We start from the raw sequence: 25,348 nt of genomic DNA, 5'->3' as shown, positions 1-25,348 counted from the left end.
GGGCGGAGATTTGCATGTGCGAAATCGGGAAGAGGGGGAACCACCCATCGAAAACCCCGGGAGGCCGGGCCCACTCCGCCGCGCGGCCCGCCCCCACGCGCTCCCGGGCGGCCGGCCCTCTTCACGTCAGCGCGCCCTCCCACCCGCTCCTGAACTTTAAGACTCGCTCGGAAGAACAACCTGGAGGAGGGGGCTTTCTCAGGAGCTGCCCGCCTTCTCACGCTCCGGGCTCCGGGCGATCCCTGGCGCTCCCGAGTATCCCGGGTTCCCGTGCCGGCCGCCCAGCTGCCAGGCCCTCAGCGCAGCGGCGGGGGCGGGAACGCGCGCGGGGCGGGGCGGAGACCGCCGAGGGCGGCCACGCGCGCGGCCGCGAGAACGCCCCGCCCCACGCCCCCAGGGGAAGGCGGCGGCGTGGGGGCCTACGTCAGCCGCGGGAAATCCCCCTCCCGCCTGGCTGCCCGCCTCCTGGCCCGGCCGGCGCTGGGCTCTCGTCCCGCTCCGCCCCCTTGGCCCTGGCTCCGGCACCCGGGAAGGGCGACGCTGGTGACCCGCAGCGCGAGAACTCAGGGGGTGGGAAGGTGTGAGCCGCAAACCCAGAGGAGGGCGGGAAGGAGGAGGAGGCCTCGGGGGGTGGTCCGGGGGACTGGGGTCCAGCCGGCAGAGGTCCCGCGGCCTCCTGACTGACTGACTGACTGGCGGGCCGACTGTCTGCGGCCGCCTCGGGCCGGGACGCTGGGAGCTGCCTGTGTGCGGGCGGCGCGATGAGCGGAGCCATGGCCTCAGGTGAGTGTTCCCGGCGCTGGGTGCCGAGGGCCGGAGCGAAGGGGGCTCTTTTGGGGGATGGGGGTAGGGGTCGTGCTGCCCTGAGGGTCGGGGGGATCGGGGCAGATTCCGTCTTAAAAGATCGCCTCGTCTGGCAAATTGTCAGGCTTTGAAAAAGTTACCTGCCTCAGGGTTTGCGTGCGCAATCAAAGCCAGACTCTGTAATTGGATTCCAGTTTCATAACCGGAAACCTGAGAAATTCCCCACGCCGGGATGCCAGGGTGAGGAAAGCCTCCGTCCGGATCGGAGGGGGCCCAAGAGTGCGCGTCCTTGAGCCTTGCTTGGTATCGAAATGGTGGGCTTGGGGTCTAGGACGAGAATGAGGAAGCGTGGGACCTCGGGCGAGCTCCTGCCTGCCGTGCGCCCTCGTCCCGTCGGGCGCCGAGCGGCGGTCGCTCTCGCGCTGACCGTCGGCCGAGCGCGGCGCGGCTGTACAGGTGGCCGCTGGCGGGTTCGCCGGGCGCCAGCGGAAAGTTTGGTCCTCCAAGTCGGGCATTTTCCCCGGGAAATCGGGCGCACGTACTTTGCGAGGTTACCGAGCCGAGACATTGAGTTCCCCGCCACCGCCTTGTTGGAAATGAGAGAGGGAACGAGGATTTTTTTTTTTTTTAATATCTGTGCTTTAACATAATGGGTGTTCGTGAAAACAACCAGCTTGTTTAATGTGCTTGTTGGCCGTCCGTAAATGCCTGGGTCTCTCGCTTTGGGGCGGTGAGACGCGTTTATTACGAGAAGCGGCTTTGCAGGGCTGCTGGGGGCAGGCTCGTCTGCAGCCGCGGAGCAGGGCTGCCGGGAACCCAGGGCGGCTGAGTCCGGTGGCCGCGGCTGCCCAGGGGCCGTTTGCAGGTACCGGGAGCAGCGTGAGCAGAGGCCCGGAGGCCGAAAGGGAGGGCTTGTTGGCGCTCGGCCCGCGGTCCCCCAGCCGGCCCAGGTGAGTGACCCTCGGTAGCCGGCCGGCCTCGAGTCGAGAAGAGGAAGTAGCAAGCGTAAGGAGCCTCTTTAAAGGGCCTAGCCCTGCAGTGCCATTGCGATGGCTGTAGGCTGAAAAGGAAATTGGGGTGTTTCACATGACATTTGATTTCAGTTTGTGGTTTTCATGTGAGAATTCAAGTGGAGTTTAAAATATTTCAACTTTCCCTTTACCCACTTAGGTGACCCCACACTTTCAGGTAATCTTATAAATTCATACATTCAAAGCACACTTAGTTTAAAAGTATACAGATAACTACAGCTGTTTGTTTAGTTTATTGGTTATCAGAAAGATTTTATTTGAAAGTAGTAAAGAATTCTGAGCGTTTTAAGTGAAAAAAAAAGGGGGGGCTGGCTATTTGAGCACACTTCATTAAGCTATTGCATGAATGTAATATTTATGAGTTTTTCCAAAAGACAGAAAAAAAAACATTCTTTAGAGTATTGTTAAGATTTGCATGATTTTAAAATGTGATACCTTCTAACTTTTTAATAATTTTGTATTGTGTGCTGTTGTGAGGACTAAGGATTCTTTAAATTGAAGGGAAAAATTAAATGGAAAGCTTTAAAAGTTTGCAAGTTGTAGGTCATACCTTTTGGTGTTTGTTTTTTGGTCTTTCTGGAGGTACATTAAAGTGGAACTCTTTTAAAACATAACAAGTTATTTAAATTAGTTTGAAACCACTAGGCAGAACAAATGTTAAAGGAGTCTGGGTGTATTTTACTTAGATAGAAAGAACTTGGAGAAAAAGATTGACTAAATATTCCTGTCCTGTTTTGAAGCAGTTTAACAAACAGAAAAAAAATTGTGTATCATAGTCTAATTTAGATTGTGTTTGTAGTAAGGTATTAAAACCTCAAAAAATATTTTTATTGATTACCAAGCATGTGAGACCATTTCTTCATTTCTCACCGGATGTCATATGTAAATAGGTATGTGCGATTGAGTAGGTGATGTCTTTAATGTAAAAGGAACACAGATCATAATCTCATAAGCAGAATTAATAAGTGCCAGCAGTAGCTAGAACTTTATACATGGTTCTAAAGTTTGTTCAGGTAAATCATCGGATTCATTGTTTTAGATTTCACAGTTTGGATTCTATTAAACTTTTTCATTCTCTTTTTAAAAATTAGCACACCGTGATTCCAGTCTTTTGACACAATTAAGTTGAATAGGCATAGTGAAGAAAAATGTTCCCAGACCTGTCTAAGGTATACCTAATTAGGTAGCAAGTATTCATATATTTTTAATATAAGTAAAATGAAGTATTTTATGTCTGATTTTGAAGTCTCTCATTGTTCTAGTAAACATGGCTTTGTTTACTGATAATACTATCTCTAGTAAATGTTTTAACATTTATATAATTTATTCACATTTTTCTTTAGCATATGGTTCTGCTATGTCATGCAATAGGTAGTACATGAAGCAATTGTCTATGTAAACCTCACTACTTAACAATTCTTTGTAGTGTTAATGGGAAAAAATAGATGTGAGCATGAAGCAACATGATCTTTAATAATGAAGCTGGAAGTTAGGAATGGGTAGTTAAAGCAAATGACTTCTTTTTTTTTTTTTCAAGTAAAAGCCCACAGATGTTTCAGAAATGCAACACACGAAAAAGTATAGAGATAGCAGTGGCATAAAAGGTGTTAGATGATAGACATAAAGGGAATGAACGAATGAAATGACTAAGAAGGGGTTCAGATAATGAATCATAATTAGGAACATCTGAGGTGTGTAGTATCTTTTTTCAAATAGTTTAAGGGACACAGAATTTCTTTCCAACTTTCTGTCACCTTCATTCTCTGCATTTTGTAGACACATGACTGAATATTACATAGAATACACTTACACAAAAAATTGTTTATCTGAAATTCATATTTTAAGATATTTCTCTAGTTATCACTGATAGGTAGAAAGGTTTTTCAAGACTTGATTTCCCCCGTGGTCTATTGCCAAAATCTTTTACATCTTTTATTTACTTTGTTGTCATAGATGTATCAGAAAATTCCCTTTCTTAGGTTTTTCAGGTCCAGTTGAAAGTCAGCTTTATATTGGAACAGATCTCACCTTTAACCCTATATAAACCCACTTGAGTAAAACAGAAGAAATTTTATTTTCTTTTCCTAGTGAATATAGGTGATCTTTAGAAAAGTATTTATTGTTATCCCTTTTTGCTCCTTTGGGTCTGAGGCAGTCTTGTCTAGGACATCTCTCAACTGGGGTGTTGGCACACTGACCTAACAATTATTTGTATGCTGTATTGCAAGAAGTATATATTGATTATTATTAAAACATTTATTTTGCAAGTGACTTTTTTTTAAGTAAATTACAGTAGTTGAAGTCTTTCCCTATAATCACATCTGTCTTGCTTGCTTGTAGTTAAAGAAGCTTTTTTGAGTGGGCAAGAAAAAGGGGTTGCAAGTAGCCAGAATTGCTTTTCCTATTTTATCCATGACCCAGTCCATACAGCTTACCCATGACCCAGTCCTCAATTTTTGGATTGCTTCTCTAGATATATGCATCATTCATTCCACTGTTTGATGTTTTAAGGCCATGGATCTTAATCCAGAATGTCGTAGAATTGGTTGCAAGTCTTTTTCAGAAATATGTCTGCGATTTACTCTTCAAGATTTCTGTTTCTTTTCAGATTTCAGACAAAGTCAGGGCACAGATATTTTGGAAAAGTTACCTAGGTGGTTCTGATAGACACCCCAGAGTGAACTTTTCCTGGGGATTTCGTTGTCTGTACCAAAATCCATCCATTATCTTCGTAAATTAGTTTGCGTATATCTTAGATTGCACGTTATTTGTTCTATCAGTAATTGTGACTATATCCCCCAGCTGCCTTGATGCTGGTTGTTTTCTAAATTTGGCATCCTGAGATCCTAGCCCTCAACTGGCTGATGTTCATAATTGCATTTTCTTATAACTTCATATAATTTTGAACTGTAAAATAGGATAATAATTCTTGTTCAGTTTTTATGAAGATTAAGGGTACCAAATGAGAAATGTATATAAAAGTGCTTCAAAATTGTATAATTACTATTTGTAATTAAAAAATTTCCAGTGCACTTATTATTATTTCCTAATTTTAGCGATAAGATTTTAGTTAATGTGTATTTCTGACAACTGATAATCCATTTTAAACTTTTTATTTTAATGTAATTCTTAAGTATTAAAATAGGCATTGTTTTGTTATAGGACTTTTTAACCTAAGTACAAATAAAAACATAAATATATTTGCAAACAGTTGGGTTGTATTTCAGATGTTATTGTGATTTGTATTAGCATTTTATAATGCTGTGCAAAAGGTAAGGGTCAATTCCAACTCCACATCATATTGGTCAAAGAGAAAAGCAGTAGTCAACTTGTTTAGAACTGATCTTGAGGACATTTCAGTGCTTTTCAAAACTGGTGATTTGTAGTTGTCTTATCAGTACTCATTTTCCTTCCAGTTCTACAGTTTTTATTTACCTTCTTCAGCTCCACAGATGGCTAAATTTTAGTATTTTTTTATCTTCAAAAAGAATGGCTCTGAAAAATAGAGCACTGAGGAAAGAGATACTGGTGCATTGTACATTTTGTGATTTATAGCTGGGTAGTTCTTTTTAAATAATTACAGATAAAGAAATCAGAATATGAATGGTATGAGCAAATTATAAAAGTGTAGCAATTGTAGTAGCTACAAAGCAGTATTTTTTTCATAGCAGCGGAACCTAAAAGAAAATCTAATCACTAAAACAGTTCTTTAATGTTTGAATAACTAGTACAACACAGAAACTTTAGATTTTTCAGTTCACTCAACAAATATTTACTGAATGTCCTCTGTGTAAAAGGCACTAATGAGTAAGAAAATTTCTGCCTTCAGGTAGTTTGAGGGAATAAAACAAAGTAGCTTTATTTCAAGAACAAATAAAACAAGCCTTCCCTAAAATAGTTCTTTGGAATAATTGCTATGAACAAAATACGTGTGGTAGTTTGTAGGAGGAGGAGATTATTTCCAGCTAAGGGTATGTAGGATATTATAATAAATTCTATTACTTGGTTGTTAATGAGACTCTACCAATTAAGAAGTTCTGTAATAGGAAACATAAACTTCAAGGATTTTCAAGTACTTTATATGATACTTAATATTTATATCATTTTCACTATTTTAAAATCTTTAACTGTTTTCCTTTTCTTTGTAGACTTTTGCATTCATATTGTCTGGTTTAAAGAAGTTCATGTAACCAATGAAATCTTTTAAATGCTCACTTTGGGTACTCAAAGTGAGCCTCGCATTTTCATTTACACTCTCCCCTCCAAAAAAATTAACCACTTACCATTTATGATGTCATTCTTATATCAGTTTCCCATCAAGACACCTTTAAATATGTAGTGGGCAGGGATTTATTTGACCTTTAACTCAACCACACAAATTACTTACAATGTCACTTTAAAAATGCTGTTGATTTTGGACCTATTGAGAGGAAAATGTACTTTGTATTAAATATTCCTGCAAGAATAAATATGAATAAGAAATATTTGAGGGGCCGGCATTGTGGCGTAGTGGACAAAACCACCACCTGCAGTGCCAGCATCCCAGCTCTCTGCTATGGCCTGGGAAAGCAGTGGAAGGTGGCTCAAGTCCTTGGGCCCCTGCACCCCACGAGAGACCTGGAGAAGGATTCTGGTTCCTGGCTTCAGATCAGCCCAGCTCTGGCCATTGCAGCCATTTGGGGATTGAACCAGCAGATGGAAGACCTCTCTCCCTCTGCCTTTCAAATAAATAAATCTTTAAAAAATTTTTGAAAGCAAAATTTGAAATATATAAGAATATGCATATAAAATTGTGAAATATTTATCTATATGCCTTATATTTTTCAGTAACATTGAAATAAGTATCAGGCCGGCGCCGTGGCTCACTAGGCTAATCCTCCACCTTGCGGCGCCGGCACACCGGGTTCTAGTCCCGGTCGGGGCGCCGGATTCTGTCCCGGTTGCCCCTCTTCCAGGCCAGCTCTCTGCTATGGCCAGGGAGTGCAGTGGAGGATGGCCCAGGTGCTTGGGCCCTGCACCCCATGGGAGACCAGGAAAAGCACCTGGATCCTGGCTCCTGCCATCGGATCAGCGCGGTGCGGCGGCCATTGGAGGGTGAACCAACGGCAAAGGAAGACCTTTCTCTCTCTGTCTCTCTCTCACTGTCCACTCTGCCTGTCAAAAAACAAAAAACAAAAAAACAAAAAAACAAACAAAAAAAAAAGAAATAAGTATCAGATTTGATTGGGTCAAAAGTCAGTTTCTTAGGGCCAGCATTGTGGTGTAGTGGGTTAAGCCGCCAGCTGCAATTCCAGCATCTCATATGGGTGCTGGTTTAAGTCCCAGTTGCTCCACTTCCAACTCAGCTTCCTGCTGATGTGCCTGGGAAAGTAGCGGAAAAAAGGCCAAGTCCCTGGGTCCCTGCACCCATGTGGGAGACCGGATGAAGCTCCTGGTTTCAGCCTGGCCCAGACCCAGTCCTGGCTGATGCAGACACTTGGGGAGTGAACCAGTGGATGGAAGAAATTCTTCCCCTCTCCCTCTCCCCTTCTCGCTCTCGCTTTCTCTCTCCCCACACTTGATCTTCACCAAAAGGCTGAGAAGCGATATCTGTGTGTGTATTTATCTGTGTCTCTGCAACTTTTTCAAATAAATCTTAACCAAAAATGTTTTTTTCTGGCTCTTTGCCTTTTGAATAAGCAGATAGTTAGCAGATTCAAATATAAGGAATATGGACCAGATAGAATAAAATTAAAGATAACATTAATATTTTCTTCAGTAATCCAGGTAGAGACCATGGACCCATCAATTTCTCTTTAATTTCTCTTAATCCAATGTTCAGGTACCAAGTACTATCAGTTTTATCTTTTAAATAATACTTGTCCCTATTATCACTGCCATAACTCAAACCATCATTGGTCCCTTTACAGTTGTCACTTTACCCATGGTTCAGTTTCCACAGTTTGTTATCCTTGCTTTACTGTGGTTTGAACATGTTAAGTGGAAAATTCTGAGATAAGTTTTAAATAACTTATTACACCATATTGTTATAATTATTCTACTTAATTATAAGTGTTATTAATCTCCTTGCACTGAATTCACAAATTATCACAGGTATGTGTGGATAGGAAATAACATGGTATATATAGGATTGGGTACAATATGTATTTTCAGCCATCTGCTGGGAGTCTTGAAACATATTCCTTGAGGGTAAGGAGCACTACTACTCTAGTAGTCTCTAAGCTGATAACTTTGCTTTTTCTTTATAGTTCTGTGCCTCTGTAATTCTTACTCTAAAATGCCAATCTGTTCATAAAATTCTCATGCATAATAGCATTCATTGATTCCCTGTCCCATGTAAAATAAAACCTGTGTTGCTTAGTGTGCTCTGACTTTTGATTCTTTCTCTCCCTTCTACCCCCCTTTTTAATGATTGATTTGAAAGGCAGAGTTAGAGAGCTTCCATTCTTTGGTTTACTTCCCAAATGGTTGCAATGGCTGGGACTGGGACAGGTGAAATCCAGGAGCCAGGACTCAGTCTGAATCCCCCACATAGGTGGTGGGGGCCAAACACTTGGGCCATCTTCCACTGCTTTCTCAGGTGCATTAACAGGGAAATGTATTGGAGGTGGAAGAGCTGGGACTCGAACCTCCATGCCCATATGAGATGCTGACATTGCAGGCAGTGGCTTAACATGCCGTACCACCTCACTGGTCCCTTGGTTCCCTTTCTGAGAGTGGAAAAGTGCACTCCATTTCCACTGGTGATTCTTAAATAAGCCTTCATTTTGTGGACACACTGTTTCCTTTCTCTAGAATGCCTATCTTTCCTTCTTTGTCTTTATCTCTCCTCTTACTTGTTTTTTCTTGTGACTTAGTTAGGCATTCTTTACTCTTGCTTTTATTATCATTTTATGCTGAATTTTGTTAGTGCTTTTGTCCCCCCGTAGTCTAAAATGTGTGTTTGCCTCGTTGTTCTGTACGGCCCTTTAAAATAGCAGTGGTGATACATGATGTACATTTATTCACTGTTTAAAGAAAGCATCTGAAATAACAAGAAATACTATTTATCAAATATCTGTTATGTGTGTAACACTTGGTAAGAATTTAAAACATGTAATCTGTAATCTTCGTAATAAACCCATAAAGAAGGTGCTATTATTATTATCTTCCCCATTTTACAGGAGAGGTGATTTAATATTTCCAGGATCTTAGTGTTAAGAGGTAGCTGGGTAGAATTCCCCATAGTACACTAATAAGGTCCACACTGCTGCTGTTTCTGAAGATTGCTTGCATTCTAACAGGTTAAACCTTAGTGAAATGGATAAATTATTGTGAGAATTTAGGAATCCTAACTGATTTAAGGCGACTTTTTTAAAAACAAAATAAGGAAATCCTCACACCAGAAATAAAACACATTGTTAACTCTCTACTTGTCAGCACGGTTGAGTGTCTTTGTTGAACTTTTGTTTGCATGATTTAGAAGAGGGTAGAGGTGTAAATGTTTTGTTTTTGCGGGGTTTTTTTTTAAAGATATTTATTTATTTGAAAGGCAAAGTAACGAAGAGGCAGAGAAAGCGAGAGCGAGAGCGAGAGAGAGAGAGAGAGGTCTTCTATTCGTTCGTTCACTCCCCTAGGTGGCTGCAACGGCTGGTCCGAAGTCAGGCACCTCCTCCGGGTCTCCCACATGGGTGCAGGGGTCCAAGGATTTGGGCCATCCTCCACTGCTTTCCCAGGCCACAGCAGAGAGCTGGATCAGAAGTGGAGCATCTGGATCTCAAACCGGTGCCCATATAGGATGCTGGCACTGCAGGTGGCAGCCTCACCTGCTACGCGTGCCAGCCCCTTGATATGCTTACGTACAAGTCTTTAAATGTTCCAGTGGACAAGGACTTAAATCCATTTTTAATGAGTGGTCTTTTTCATCAATGATTAAGTGTCTTAATATAAAGGCAAGCAATTAAATATACATACTCACTTTTAGAGTGTAATATTTTACTTCTGAAAACTATCTTCACCCTTCTTGGGGGATTTTGGGGAAAACCCTTCTGCTTGGTCTCATTTAGGAAGTAGATATCTCTGAAGTGGTTATTTCAGAACTTATTGGCAACAGCTCAAGATGGTAAGCAATAATTATGTGACCAATTTATGTGATTTGAATGTCTTGTGTTAACCTTACATAGAAGCTCAATTTGGGAAAAAATATGTTTTTCCCACCCAGTCTTTTCAACATTGTTATTTAATGTTGAAAGGAAAATCTCTATTTTACTCTGCTGCTAAAAAAAAAAAAAAAAAAAGGGCATTAAAATCTATTAATGTTAACCCCCTTGCCCCTGGTTTTCTTAATTTCTAGGTGGATATAACCCCTATATAGAGATAATTGAGCAACCCAGACAGAGGGGAATGCGTTTCAGATACAAATGTGAAGGACGATCAGCAGGCAGCATTCCAGGGGAGCACAGCACAGACAACAACCGAACATACCCATCTATCCAGGTAATAGACCCTTCTCTTGTGTCTGTCTCACTCTTAGTTGCTTCATAGTTTAGCTATAGCAATTATATTAAGTCCTCAGTTTCTTCACAGTTATCTCCATAAATCTTTTCTTTTTCTTCTTTCCTTGTTCTTTTTAATTCATCTGTATTAGATTGATGTCTAGGGACATAACATAAATAAGATACAGCATCTTCCGCACTGTAGATAGATTTTTGTGTACTAAATAGAGTGAGTCACAGTGTTTACCTTGGCAGCTTTTGAATCATGTTCCCTGTCATGGAACACAAAACTAACAAGGAAGAAGCATTCTTTCCTTACAGGGGCAGCTGAGGTTATTCTGTAGATTAGATTTGGATTTGAGAGATCAACCAGAATTTTTCCTGCAATCACTTGGCTACTGTAGTGGCTATGAAAAAAAATTTTTCCCCTTGTTTTTCCTTACTTTTGTTGCCTGTCTCTGATATTCTGGGTCATTGGCTGATTTGAAATAGTATCACTTTTTTTTTTTTTTTTTTTTTTTGACAGGTAGAGTTATAGACTGAGAGAGAGACAGAGAGAAAGGTCTTCCTTCTGTTGGTTCACTCCCCTAATGGCTGCTACGGCCGGCGCTGCCGCTGATCCAAAGCCAGGAGCCAGGTGCAGGGACCCAAGCACTTGGGCCATCCTCCGCTGCCCTCCCGGGCCACAGCAGAGGGCTGGACTGGAAGAGGAGCAACCGGGACTAGTACCCGCTGCCCCTACCGGGACTGGAACCCATGGTGCTGGCGCCGCAGGCGGAGGATTAGCCAAGTGAGCCACGGTGCTGGCCCACTTTTTTTTTTTTCTTTCAAAGATTTTATTTATTTATTGGAGAGGCAGAGTTACAGACAGAGGGAGAGACAGAGAGAAAGATATTCCATCTGCTGGTTCACACCCCAAATGGCTACAACAGCCAGAGCTGGGTCAATCTGAAGCCAGGAGTTAAGAGCTTCTTCCAGGTCTCCCACATGGTTGCAGGGGCCAAGCACTTTGGCATCTTCTACTGTTTTCCCAGACCATATCAGGGAGCTGGATTGGAAGAGGAGCAGCCAGGACATGAACTGTATGGGGTACCGACACTGCAGGCGGAGGCTCAGTAGGCCACAGTGCCTACTTTTTTTTTTTTTTTTTTTTTTTTTTTTTGTATAGGTTTATTTATTTATTTGGAAGTCAGAGTTAGAGAGAGAGGAGCAACAGCAAGAGAAAGATCTTCATCTGCTGGTTCACTTCTCAAATGGCTACAATAGCCAGAGCTGGCCAAAACTGAAGCCAGGAGCCTGGAACTCCTCCTAGTCTCTCACATGGGTTCAGGGTCCCAAGTACTTGAGCCATTTTCTACTGAATTAGCAGGGAGTTGAATTGGAAGTGGAGAATCCAGGACTAGAACTGGCGCTCATGGGGTGTTAGTGTTGCAGATAATCCACTGCGCCACACTGCTGGCACCAAACAGTATTACTTTATCTTCCATCAACAAATTTTAATTCTCTATTTTATAAATAAATTTTTTCAAAAATTCTACTGAATTTAAAGGGAATTGCTGGGAGTTGATGCTGTGGTGTAGCAGGTTAAGCTTCCATTTATGATGCCAGTATCCCATATGGACGCCAGTACAAGTCCTAGCTGCTACCCTTCTGATCCAGCTCCCTGCTAATGTGCCTGGAAAACCAGCAGAAGTTGGCCCAAGTGCTTTAGCCCCTGAATCCACGTTCCTGAGAGATCAAGAAGAGGCTCCAGGCTCCTGACTTAAGCCTGGCCCAGCCCCAGCCATTGTAGCTATTTGGGGAGTAAACCAGTGGATGGAAGATCTCTCTTTCTCTTTCTATTTCTCCTCTTCTCTGTAACTGTCTTCCAAATAAATAAAAATAAACCTTTAAAATTTTTTGAAAAAGAATTGCTGAATTACACAATAAACCAACAATACAATTATTTACTGAATTCCTAATTTCTATTTTTATCACATTTTTGGCAGTGAGGTGGATAGTAGTTATCTAAGATCTTTTATTTAAATATTAAAATACATGATATGCTAATAAAAAGAAGATAAGAAAATGCCATTCTTAACTGCTTTTAGTCATTTTTAACTTCTTATAATAATTCACCTTACTCTATGTCTATCCTGACCATTCCAATAGATGCTAAATGCTTTATAACTTGAGTTCTACATTACCTTATTATATAGTCTTGAGTGATTACCTGCTTTCATCCAGAAAGGCAACGAATACTTCCTGGTTGCTATTTGAATTCCAAATTATGGATTTCAGTACCCTCTACTTGGTAAACCACCCATTCTTCACTACCTTGTTCCTTTGTAGTTTGCTGGTTTTTAAATTCCCTGCTTTGTTCTTGCAAATATACTGTCTTCCAAAGTAAACATTATTTTCTTCCCATCTCAGAGTGGCCTCCTGCTTCTCCCATGCCATTGTCCCATTTATTCTGAGTATCCTAGGTATATTTTCTCTGTGACACTTAATCCTGTTAAACTCAATTTGATTTATTGCCTGTTATACAGTAAACACTTGGATATTAATATGCTGAACTATTTTTGTGAATTGAAATGTCATATTTAGGATAATTATATCATGTGATGCTATCATTTTCAGTGTGGCATAAGCATATACTTTTCCAGGGATGTTAATGGTATGAAAGTGCATTTTAGAGCAAGGCATTTGTGACTTAAAATTTCTTCTTTTTTTGGAAAAAAAAAAAAGATGTATTTATGTGAATGACAGAGTTACAGAGAAGGAGGGAGGGTTGGTGAGAGACAGAGATTGATCGATCAATCTTCCATCCACTGATTCATTTCCCCAAATAGCCACAATGGCAGGGGCAGGGCCAGGGCCAGGAGCTTCATATGGGCCTCTCAAGTGAGTGCAGGGGCCCAAACATGGGGCCATTTTCCACTGATTGCCGAGGAACATTAGCAGGAAGCTGAATGGGAAGTGGAGCAGCTGAGACTCTAACCGTTGCCCATATGGGATGTCAGTGTCGCAGGTGGCATTTTAGCCCACTGCGTGATAATGCCAGCCTCAACATTTCATATCATGGTGTATGACAAAATTTTGATATAACTATACTTGTTTTAAAAGTAGAATCAAATTATATGACCAGTTGAAATAAGGGCAAAAAATAATATGTCAAGAAACTGACGGGGCTGATGTTGTGGTGTAGCAGTGGCCTATGACACTGGCATCCCAGATGGGTGCCTGTTAGAGTTCTGGTTGCTCCACTACCAAACTAGCTCCCTGCTAATGTGCTTGGGAAAGCAGCAGAGGATGGCCCAAGTCCTTGGGCCTCTGCCACCCACACAGGAGATGGGGAGGAAGCACCTGGCTCTTGGCTTCAGTCTGGTCCAGCTCTAGCCATTGCAGCCATTTGGGCACTGAACCAGAGATAGAAGATCTATCCCTTGCTTGCTAATTTGCTGTTTCTCTGTCTCTCCCTCTTTCTCTACCTAACTACGCCTCTAAAGTAAATAAATCTTTAAAAAAAAAAAAAAAGAAGAAGAAACTGAGTGGTGAGTTCTTCCCTGTTTGTGTTGGAAAGTCTGATCTAAGTTGCAGATGCTAGTCAGTTAGATTTTATTTAGCAGTGCTGAATACATTGTGTAAGTTGAACTCTTAAGTAGTAAATCAGTTCCTAATGACATATATTAATAGATTATATGTATCTTCCCCCCTTTTTCAGATTATCAACTATTATGGAAAAGGAAAAGTGAGAATTACATTAGTTACAAAAAATGACCCATATAAGCCACATCCTCATGATTTAGTTGGAAAAGACTGCAGAGATGGTTACTATGAAGCAGAATTTGGACAAGAACGTAGACCTTTGTTGTAAGTACAGTCACAGACATCTTCATGAATACAATGAACATAGCATGCTTTATTTCCTATTCATGATCATCTGTTGTTAGCAGACTAAAGTAATCCTTCATTCTACTTCTGATTTCTATAGTGTACAATAAAATTTTCTTAGCATTTGTATTAGAGCTACCCTTCTATATTTCATTAGTAGGTACAGTTCATAATCGTTAGCAGGGATCCTATATAAAACTATTTAAACATTTTTTTTTGTTTATTAATTTGAGAGGCAGAGAGACAGAATAGACAGAATCCTCCCATCTACTGGTTCATTCCCCAATGTCCTTAACAGCCAAGGTTGGCCAGTTCGAAGCTGGGATTTGGGATCTCAGTCCAGGTTTCTTACTTGGGTGGCTTGAGTCATCACTTACTGCTTTCAAGAGTGTGCATTACCAGGAACCTGGAATCAGGAGCAGAGCTAGGACTCAAACCCAGGCACTCCAATATGGGATACAGGCATCTTAACCAGCAACTTAACTGCTATGTTAAATACTCGCCCCTAAAATGTAAAGTGACCTAATGCTGTGATTTTTCTTTCTTCATTTGAAAATTTTATGAAACAAATTTTTACTCTGTCTTTTCATTTGTAGTTAACTTAAAAATTGCTAAATATAAGCAAACTAACTGGAAAACTCTAGAATTTTTATTTAGAATATTTAGAATATTATGAAACTAACATGAAACAATACTAAGATTAAAAAAAAAATACGTAACTCTATATTGGTGAGACTGCCAAAAGATGGGCCTGTTTGTCAAGTGTAAAAAAATATGTCTAGGGGCTGACACTCTGGCATAGTAGGTTAAGCCTCTGCCTGCAGCTCCAGCATCAAATATGAGCACTGGTTCAAGTCCTGGTTGCTCCACTTCCGATCCAGTTCCCTGCTAGTGCGCCTGGGAAAGCAGCAGAGGATGGCCCAAGTCCTTGGGCCCCTGCACCCACGTGGGAGACCCGGAAGAAGTTCCCAACTTCAGATTGGCTCAGCTCCAACCGTTGCAGCCATTTGGGGAGTGAACCCAGCGTGGAAGACTTCTCTCCTTCTCTCCCACTGTCTCTCCCATTCTGTAACTCTGCCTTTCAAGTAAATAAATAAATCTTTTAAAAAAATTTTCTAGTAGGAAATTTTTAAAAAATACTTAGTTGAAAGGCAGAGTCAAAGAGAGGGAGAGACAGTGATAATCATTTTTCTATTTGTCATATTGACATTTGATTATAAATAAGAACTTTTCTTGCCCTTTATTTAAAAAGTTTCATGGATTCTTATATCCATTGTTTTATAGTCCATTACTGGCATCAAACCGATCCATATTTGACCAGTGCAAGCCTTTACAACTGTCTTCTGTGTCCTTTTGGAATGTTCTCATTTTTTTCTGAGCACTTCTTTGTGACATAACCAAGTGTTCAGATTTGTACTTATCTTGGCCTCAGACCTAAAGTCATCAATTTTTGCCAAGGAGTTCCTTCAGTGGAGAATGGTATTGAAAAAGCATTTCAAAGAGAATATACCCCAAACCATAATCTTACTGTGATCATGCTTCTTTCCACCTCAAAAGTGGTCATCTTCCAATGTCCTATGTTAGTGGTTGCTATAAAAGCCTTACACATGAATGTCATCCCTTACATCTCACATAGGTATACACATTGAATCACTAACAGGTATCTTCTGAATAGCTCTTGAATCTTATCCATTCCATTTATTTTTTTGACAGGCAGAGTTAGACAGTGAGAAAGAGAGAGACAGAGAGAGAGTTATAGACAGAGAGAAAGGTCTTCCTTCTATTGGTTCACTCCCCTAATGGCCGCCATGGCTAGTGCTGCACTGATCCGAAGCCAGGAGCCAGGTGCTTCCTCCTGGTCTCCCATGCGGGTGCAGGGCTCAAGCACTTGGGCCATCCTCCACTGCCTTCCCAGGCCACAGCAGAGAGCTGGACTGGAAGAGGAGCAACCGGGACAGAATCCGGCGTCCCAACCGGGACTAGAACCCTGGTTGCCAGCGCAACAGCCAGAGGATTAGCCTAGTGAGCCATGGTGCAGGCCCTATCCATTCCATTTAATGAAATCCATCACCACCATCCTACTACAAAAGTCTAAATTTGGGCTTCAGGAATATCTTCCTGACTGGTCTTGTATTAGCTCTAACTGTACTTTTCCCCCTCAGTCTTCCTCCGCTTTAGCCAGAATTATCTTTTTTTTTTTTTTTTTTTTTTAAAGATGTATTTATTTATTTGAAAGGCAAAGATAAAGACAGGGAGAGAGGTTCACTTCTAAACTGATGGCAATCGTCGGAGCTGGGCTAGGCCAAAGCCAACAGCTTATGTAGGTTTCTCAGGTGTGTGACAGGATCCCAAGTACTTGGGACATCTTCCATTGGTTTCCTAGGCATATTAGCAGGGAACTGGATAGGCAGTGAAGCAGCCAAGACTTGAACTTGTGCTGATAGGGGATGCTGGCATTGCAGATGGTGACTTAACCTGCTGTGCTACAATGCCAGCTCCCAAAATGATCTTTTAAGATACATGTTATTCCCTGGGGTAGGCATTGTGTCAAAGTGAGTTAATTTACTGTTGGGAATTCCTGCATCTCATATTGGAGTGCCTGCTTGAGTCCCAGCTATTCTACACTTTAGATCCAGCTTTTTACTAATGCGCCTGGGAGGTAGCAAATCATGGTCCAAGTACTTGGGTTCCGGCTACCCTCATGGGAAACTGATGGAGTTTCTGGCTCCCAGCCCTGGCTGTTGTGGGCTGTTAGGGAGTGAACCAGTAGACTGAGCTCTTTCTCTCTCTCTGTCTTACTCTTCTCTCTTTCAATTAAATAAATAAATCTTAATGGGATAAATAAAGGGGCCGGCACCGTGGTGTAGCGGGTAAAGCCGCCGCTTGCAGTGTTGGCAACCCATATGGGCACCGGTTGGAGTTCCGGCTGCTCCACTTCTGATCTAGCTCTCTGCTGTATCCTGGGAAAGCAGTAGAAGATGGCCAAATCCTTGGGCCCCTGTACCCTTGTGGGAGACCCGGAGGAAGCTCCTGGCTTCAGGTGTAGCTCCAGCCATTGTGGCCAGTTGGGGAGTGAACCAGCAGATGGAAGACCTCTCTCTGCCTCTCCTCCTCCTCTCTCTCTCTGTAACTCTGACTTTCAAATAAATATTTTTAAAAAAAGAATAAATAAAAAAATATAGTCTACCCCTGCCTCCATTTAAAACATTTTAATGGTTTTATGTGGCTCTTGGAATAAGGATAACAATTTATTTTGGCTGTGTTCCAGTAAAACTTTATTTGCAAAAACAGGGTACTGGGTTTGCCCTGGGTTTACAGGTTACCAACCCCTTTGCTAGACTGTAAACTCAATGAAGGACAGGATTGTATATCCCCATTACTTTTTGGAGTATTTTATAAAGTAGGAACCTTGAAACTGGTTGAATGACTGTGAATGAGTGAATAATTGATTCAGGTAATCTCTTTGATTCTTGAATTCCTCATGTCAGAATTTCAGAACTACCTACTACTTCTAATACTTTGTGAATAGCAGTCAAATATTAATTAGATGAAAAATTCAAATGCTATCTAACCACCATATTAAACTAAAGAATTCTTTAAAGTTTTGTTTTAAAAGATGTATTTATTTATTTGAAAGGTAGAGTCAGAGAGAGGCAGAAGCAGAGACCGAGAGAGGTCTTCCATATGCTGGTTCACTCCCCAGCTGGCCACAATGGCCAGAGCTGTGCCAATCCAAAGTCAGGAGACAGAAACCTCCGGGCCTTCCACGTAGGTGCAGGGGCTCAAGGACTCGGGCCATATTCTACTGTTTTCCCAAGCCATAGCAGAGAGCTGAATTGGAAATGGAGCAGCCAGAACTCGGAACTGGAGCCCATATGGGATGTTGGCACTGCAGGCAGTGGCTTTATCCACTATGCCACAGCACTGGCCCCTCTTTAAAGTCTTTTGTCAAGGGGCCAGCGCTGTGGTAGTGGGTAAAGCTGCCACCTGCGGTGTCAGCATCCCATATGGGCCCAGTTCAAGTCCCAGCTACTCCACTTCTGATCCCGCTGTAGAGCCCTTCACCCGCGTGGGAGACCCAGAAGAGGTTCCTGGCTCCTGGCTCCTGGCTCCTGGCTCCTGGCTCCAGATTGGTGCAGCTCCAGTCATTGTAAATCTTAAATAAATAAAGTCTTAGCCGGCGCCGTGGCTCACTAGGCTAATCCTCAGCCTTGCGGCACCGGCACACCGGGTTCTAGTCCCGGTCGGGGCACCAGATTCTGTCCCGGTTGCCCCTCTTCCAGGCCAGCTCTCTGCTGTGGCCAGGGAGTGCAGTGGAGGATGGCCCAGGTGCTTGGGCCCTGCACCCCATAGGAGACCAGGAAAAGCACCTGGCTCCTGGCTTCGGATCAGCGCGGTGCGCCGGCCGCAGCGCGCCAGCCGCGGCGGCCATTGGAGGGTGAACCAACGGCAAAGGAAGACCTTTCTCTCTGTCTCTCTCTCTCACTGTCCACTCTGCCTGTCAAAAATAAATAAATAAATAAATAAATAAATAAATAAATAAAGTCTTTTGTCAAAGTAATCAAACTAAATCTTTTGGAGAATGGAACAATATTGAGAAAGAGAACTATAGTGTCAAGAAGGGATTAAGAATTCAATTTTATTTTTAATTTATTGAAGGCAAAGTAAGGAGATGTGAGAGATATTTTAAATGATACTAAAATCGCAAGTGTGACTATGAGGAGAATGACCATAAGATGGCATGAGTGTGGAGAGAGGCAAAGAATGGAGTCTTAAGTTGCAAGTCCCTGTGTGGTTTGAACAAGTAGTAATGTTATTATAATTAAGTTTTGCTTCCTTATTCACACCCACCCAACTTTAATGATGTCATGGTTTTTCCATGTGGGAACAAGTATGACTCGTGGTGGTGGGGGAGTTCCCCCCACCATCATCTGTACAACACACATGCAAATTAGTAATATTTGTAGCTATTGAGAAGTTTTCCACAAGTGACATTTTTGAAACTTTTGTTAAATATTATTGTTAGTGTTAAACCTCTAATTTAAAAAATCTTGGCATTTTCTTTTCTCAAGATTTATTTTATTTTATTTGAAAGACAAAGTTAGAGACAGGGAGAGAGAGAGAGATCTTCCATTTGCTGATTCTCTCCCCAAATGGCGGTAATGGCCAAGGCTGGGCAAGGCCGAAGCTAGGAGCCTGAAACACCATCAGTGTGACTTATGTGGGTTACAGGGGCCAACGCCATTGGGCCGTCTTTCATGCTTTCCCAGGCACATTAACAGGAAGCTGGATAAGAAGCAGAGCAGCTGGAACTTCAACCAGTGCTCAAATGGGATGTTGGTGTGGCAGGCAATGGCTCAACCCATTGTGTACCACAATGCCAACCCCCCAAATTTTGGTATTTTCTAATGGTAAATAATTATTTTAGCTTCATATAACATAGCACAAAACATTTCATTGCTATCAGCAGTGAAGTCATAGCTTGAAAATCAAATGTTTGTAGGGCTAGACAGCATAAATGAGTGGCATGATCAGATAGATATAGGAAGACTGGCAGCACTGCTGTCAGCTAGAGAGCCCTGCATAAATCTGGCTGGTTCTGTGCCAGCCTCGTGTTGTGAGACCTTAAAGGTCAGTAAATTAGATTTCACATATAATAACTGGATTTTTAAAATGTTGCTAACTAGGCCGGCGCTGCGGCTCACTAGGCTAATCCTCTGCCTAGCGGCGCCGGCACACCGGGTTCTAGTCCCGGTCGGGGCGCTGGATTCTGTCCCGGTTGCCCCTCTTCCAGGCCAGCTCTCTGCTGTGGCCCGGGAGTGCAGTGGAGGATGGCCCAGGTGCTTGGGCCCTGCACCCCATGGGAGACCAGGAAAAGCACCTGGCTCCTGGCTCCTGGCTCCTGCCATCGGATCAGCGCGGTGCGCCGGCCGCGGCGGCCATTGGAGGGTGAACCAACGGCAAAGGAAGACCTTTCTCTCTCTCTCACTGTCCACTCTGCCTGTCAAAAAATAAAAAAATAAAAAAATAAAAAAAAAAATGTTGCTAACCTATACAGATATGATTTAAAATGTAATCAGGCTGTGGGCATATTTTTACAGTTTTTGGTTTACATGATCAGATATGCAGATTTTACTGATTTGATTATCAGTTTGGAAAGTCAATTTTACCTTTCTACTTACTTTGATATAGTTGACAGAAGTATATAAGTAAAATGTAATAGTAAAATACTTAATGTAAAAATGATATAGTACTATATATGTTATCTTGTTTTTAACAGTTCTCTAGAAGTAACTCCACTTTATTTTTTAAAAAATTTATTTATATGAGTGACAGAGGGAGGAAGAGAAAGATCTCTTCCATATGCTGATTCACTCTCCAAATAGCTGCAAGGACTGGGGCTGGTCCTGGCCAAAGCCAGGAGCCAGAAACTCCATCCTGGTCTTACATGTTGGTGGTAGGGGTCCAAGCACCTGGACTTTCCCAGTAACATTAGCAGGGAACTGTTTCAGAGTGGAGCAGCTTCAAAAGCAAATGGCATTTGTATAAGGAATACTGGAGTCAAAAGTGCCAGTTTAACACCACAGCACTGGGTGGTACCCCACTTTTTTTTTTCCCAGACATTTATGTATTTACTTGAAAGTCAGAGTTAGGGAGGGAGTGAGCAAGTGAGCTTCCATCTGCTGTTTAACTCCCCAGATGGCCATAGCGGACGGGGCTGGGCCAGGTGGAAGCCAGGAGCTTCATCCGGGTCCCCTACGTGCACTACCCTACTTTTTTACTCTCACATCTTTATCATAGCAACTGGAAGTTCATCTCATGCTTCGGTATCCCTGAAGTATCTTCAGTATCATCTGACAGCATAATAACTCTTTAGTATTGGACACATACTTGATTTCTGCAGTATTCCTCTGTTTAACTCTAATGCACTTCAGAAAGTTTTATTTTTTCATTGTAGCTTTCAAAATTTGGGTATTCGATGTGTAAAGAAAAAAGAAGTAAAAGAAGCTATTATTTCAAGAATAAGCGCAGGAATCAATCCCTTCAATGGTAAATATGATTGCTCTAGCAATTTCTTTTATTTGGATATTGACTTACTGTGTAAAATGATTATTTGTCTTGAGCCTGTGTTTAAAAATTTAAGTTCTGTACTTTTTACTTTGTGACTTATACCTATACATGAAGATGAAGTATATTTAAAATCTTTCACAGTTGAAAAAAATATATATTATGCTGACAAGGCTTTATAATGTCAGTGGAGAGTGTCATTTTTAATAAGGAAACCTTCTCAAAATGTCTGATTTTCATTGATTGTGGCCTTCCTTATGCCATTTCCAGCAGACAGTATGCACTTCCTTTTTATTTATTTATTTATTTATTTATTTATTTATTTATTTATTTGAAAGAGTTACAGAGAGGGGTAGCGACAGAGAGAGAGGGGCCTTCCATCAGCTGGTTCACTCCCCAAATGGCCGCAACAGGCAGAGCTGAGCTGATCCAAACCCAAGAGCCAGGAGCTTCTTCTGGGTCTCCCACATGGGTGGCAGGGGCCCAAGGACTTGGGCCATCTTCTACTGCTTTCCTGGGCAGCAGAGAGCTGGATCGGAAGTGGAGCAGCCAGGACTTGAGCTGGTACCCAAATGGGATGCCGGCACTGCAGGCCAGGGCTTTAACCTGCTGCACCACAGTGCTGCATCCCCTCCCTAAACTTTTTTTTTAAGGTTTATATTATTTATTTGAAAGAGTTATAGGTAGACATAGAGACAGAGAAATACACTTTCCTTTCTGAATGCTGAATTGGTACTGTATTTGTATCAGTACATTTTACTCAAGGGCATGTTCAACACCAGAATGTAATCCCACTGTGGAAGAAGTAGTACAGAAATAGAAGTCACACAAAATATTTTCATAGTCCATTTATGTGCATGGATAGATATTTACTATCTAGTAGATTTTATAAGGGATGGCATTTATACTTTTAACACTGTCTGGTGTAGTACCTGATACTTGTAAGCACTCTGTGTGGATAGATAGATAAATGACAATGAAGCTAGATGCTGGTGTCCATATTTAGAATAAATTCTCCACTCTCAAGTCTTCTGCAGCTACTTAAATATGCATGTTGGGAGTTCAACATCTAAAGTTTTAAAATAATAGAATTCTTGTCATATTTAAGACATCCTTATATTGTTTTATTCCTGGATATATTAAGAATAATTTAAGGAATTTGATAATATAAGGAATATGCTCACAGTCAAGTACTGTTTTTATGAACTATAAGATCTCCATCTTTTTTCTCTAGGTCTTTATTTTTCTTACTATTTAATATAAAGCTGAAAGCAAAGTTCCCTTCTTCCCATTCAGTCTTATTTGCCAGAGGAGACTAATTGTTAGGTTTGATATGTTTTCTAGATTGTCCTTTATATAATACAGTCATATATAGGCATGCTTTTTAATGTAAAGGGAATCATACTATACTTTCTATTTACTGTTTCATTTTTTTCCACTCAAGAGTATCTTAAACATCTTCCCATGTCACTGCTTACAAATCCACTTTATTTTTTTTTAACAGAATATTCTTTTGTTGGGTAAACTGATTTGTTTATCTAGCCATGTTAGTGAACATTTAGGTTGCTTTCATTTTAATTAAAAAACTCCACTGAATATACACTTTGAGTTTTTGTATGATTATTTCCTTAGGACAGAATTTTAGAAGTGAGATATTTCTATGTCAGGAGAGTATGCTCACTTAAAATTTTATTCACTGGGAATGAGTATTTAGTCTAGAGATTAAGATATCCATGTTCCACATCAGAGTACCTGGCTCTGCCTCCTGACTCTAGCTTCCTGCTAATGCAGAAACTAGGAGATAGCCCTGATGGCTCAAATAGTTGAGTTTCTGCCACCCTCACAGGAGACCTGGACAGGGCTCCTGGACATTGCAGGCATTTTGGGAATAAACCAGCAGATGGGAGCTCTTCATGTCTGTCCATCTGTCTCTCTCAAATAAATTATATTGTTTTTGATTTGTTGCTGTATTTAATGCTGAATTTTTAAGATCATACAATGTAGATGCAGTGTAAAGCAAGGACATTATAAATAATTGCTTCATTTATTAAGTGCTTTGTATTTCAGGAAGTAAATATTAAGTGTTTTATGTACACTATTTTATTTAATCATTGAAATAACACCACCTTACAGAAGATAAAACCTGAGCCTTCGGTATGTGACTGTCCCAAGTTATACAGCAAATATAAGTAGCAGAGCTGGAATTCAAACTGAGGTTTCTTGACTTTTGTAAAGGCATTAGGAAGATGATGGCTGTGGAAATTAGTTTGTTAGAACTAGGCATGATATTAATAATAAACACTTATTGCATTTAAACTAGTTCTTGGTAGGTAGTATACATATTTTACCTCTTTTAATCCTTTCAACAGTCTGTGAGGTAGGTACTATAATTAATGTTTCCATTTTATAAGAAAAGAGAAGTGAAGAAATGTTAAGTAATTTGCTCAAGATCATATAGGTCTTGAGTGATAGATCCCAGATTTAAGCACAGGTCACCTAGCTCCAAGATTGATAGTCTTAATAACTGTTCAGTGCTGCCTAGGTGGACATAGATTTAGGGAAGGAACAATTTTGCCAATTTTATCTTCATAGTATTTATGTTTTCTGTTCAGGACGTTTTGTTTTTAAGCATCCATTCCTTCCCCCAGCTCTTTTGCTACCTCCCTGGCTTAGGAACTCATCATCTTACAATTTGTGTAGCAGTAGTTTTTCTCCATTAGAATAATTTTAGGACAGTTCTTTAGCATAGTATTGTTATCAGAATCCTGCAGTGGCGCTTTATAAAGTTTTGAAACTAAATGGCCCCACATTCTAAGTCATCCACGTAGAGCTCCAACATATCTTTCCTATCTTCTTTTAAACTGCTTTTCTTCATGAACCCTAAACTATTCCAGAAGAACCACTTTGTTCACCCACCCCAACCCTTCTTAGTGCAGTCCTTTTCATTCTTCTCACTCCCATTGTAGGAATGTAAGCGTTCATCATTTTTGTCCTGGAGTATTGTTGGTAGCCTCAAAACCTATATTTCTGCCTTTGTTCTTACTCTCCTTCAAAGCATTCAAAAGATCCTTCTAACATTATTCATACAGAACTCTGCTTAACAGCCTTTAGTGGCTCCAAATCAGCTTTAGCAATGCCTCTCACATAGGAATCCCTTAGCACTGGTTAAAAATATATATCCTAGACCACCTTCCTACTGATCTGGTAAGGATTGGCTTGGGGGTCTGGGGGTCTGCCCTTTTTTTTTTTTTTTTCTTTTTAAGATTTATTTATTTGAGAGGCACAGTTACAGACTGGGAGAGAGAGAGATACTCTGTACACTGGTAAACTCCTCAAATGGCTGTAATGGCTGGAGCTGGGCTGATCCAAAGCTAAGGAGCCAGGTGCTTCTTCCAGGTCTCCCACATGGGTGCAGGGTCCCAAGCACTTGGACCATCTTCCACTGCTTTCCCAGGCTATTAGCAGAGAGCTGGATTGGAAGTGGAGCAGCCGGGACTCAAACTGGCACCCATAGGGGATGCCGAAGGCAGAGGCTTAATCTTTTATGTCACAGTGCCAGCCTCATGGGATTCTGCATTTTAAAAAAAGATTTATCTATTAAAAGGCAAAGTTAAAGAGAGAGGGAGAGATAGAACATCTCTCAACATCTCTCACTCCCAAATGGTTGCAATGGCTAGGACAGGCCCAGACTGATGCCGGCACCCTGGAACTCCATCTGGGTCTTTCGCATGGATGGCAGGGCCCAAGTACTTGAGTCAGTTCAGGTACATTAGAAGAGAACAGGATTGGAAGTAGAGCAGCCACAACTTGAACCTGCTCTCTGATATGGGATGCCGGCATCATGGTACAGTGTGTTAAGACATGGCTTTACAATGATGCCAGCCCCATGACTGTCTTCTGTGTTATCTCTGCCACATAGTTCAGCATCTGGCAAATGGTAGAGACTCAATTAAAATTTGTTGGGAGAATAAATGGAGGTAGGCATTGTGGTGCAGAGTTAAACTGCCATTTGGGATTCATATTCATATGAATTCATATTCATATTCATATGAGTGCATGTTTCAAGTCTGGCTGCTCTGTGCTTCCAATCCAGCTTCC

At 41.5% G+C, this 25,348-nt stretch overlaps 1 protein-coding gene across 1 annotated transcript in view; it reads left to right on the top strand.

Moving 5' to 3' along the window:
• Nucleotides 1-472: 472 nt before the first annotated feature.
• The window catches only part of REL (REL proto-oncogene, NF-kB subunit), a 46,705-nt gene continuing 21,829 nt past the window's right edge, over nt 473-25,348 (top strand). Inside the window, exons 1-4 of the mRNA XM_002709695.5 lie at nt 473-783; nt 10,168-10,310; nt 14,013-14,161; nt 21,141-21,232. Coding sequence (XP_002709741.2) covers nt 762-783; nt 10,168-10,310; nt 14,013-14,161; nt 21,141-21,232 — 406 coding nt within the window. The 5' untranslated portion in view covers nt 473-761. The remainder of the gene's footprint in view (nt 784-10,167; nt 10,311-14,012; nt 14,162-21,140; nt 21,233-25,348) is intronic.

The sequence above is a fragment of the Oryctolagus cuniculus genome, chromosome 2, assembly GCF_964237555.1.
Source record: "Oryctolagus cuniculus chromosome 2, mOryCun1.1, whole genome shotgun sequence".
Taxonomy (NCBI): Eukaryota; Metazoa; Chordata; class Mammalia; order Lagomorpha; family Leporidae; genus Oryctolagus; species Oryctolagus cuniculus.
Note: the sequence above shows the minus strand (reverse complement) of the source record. Positions and strands in the feature narration are given on the sequence as shown.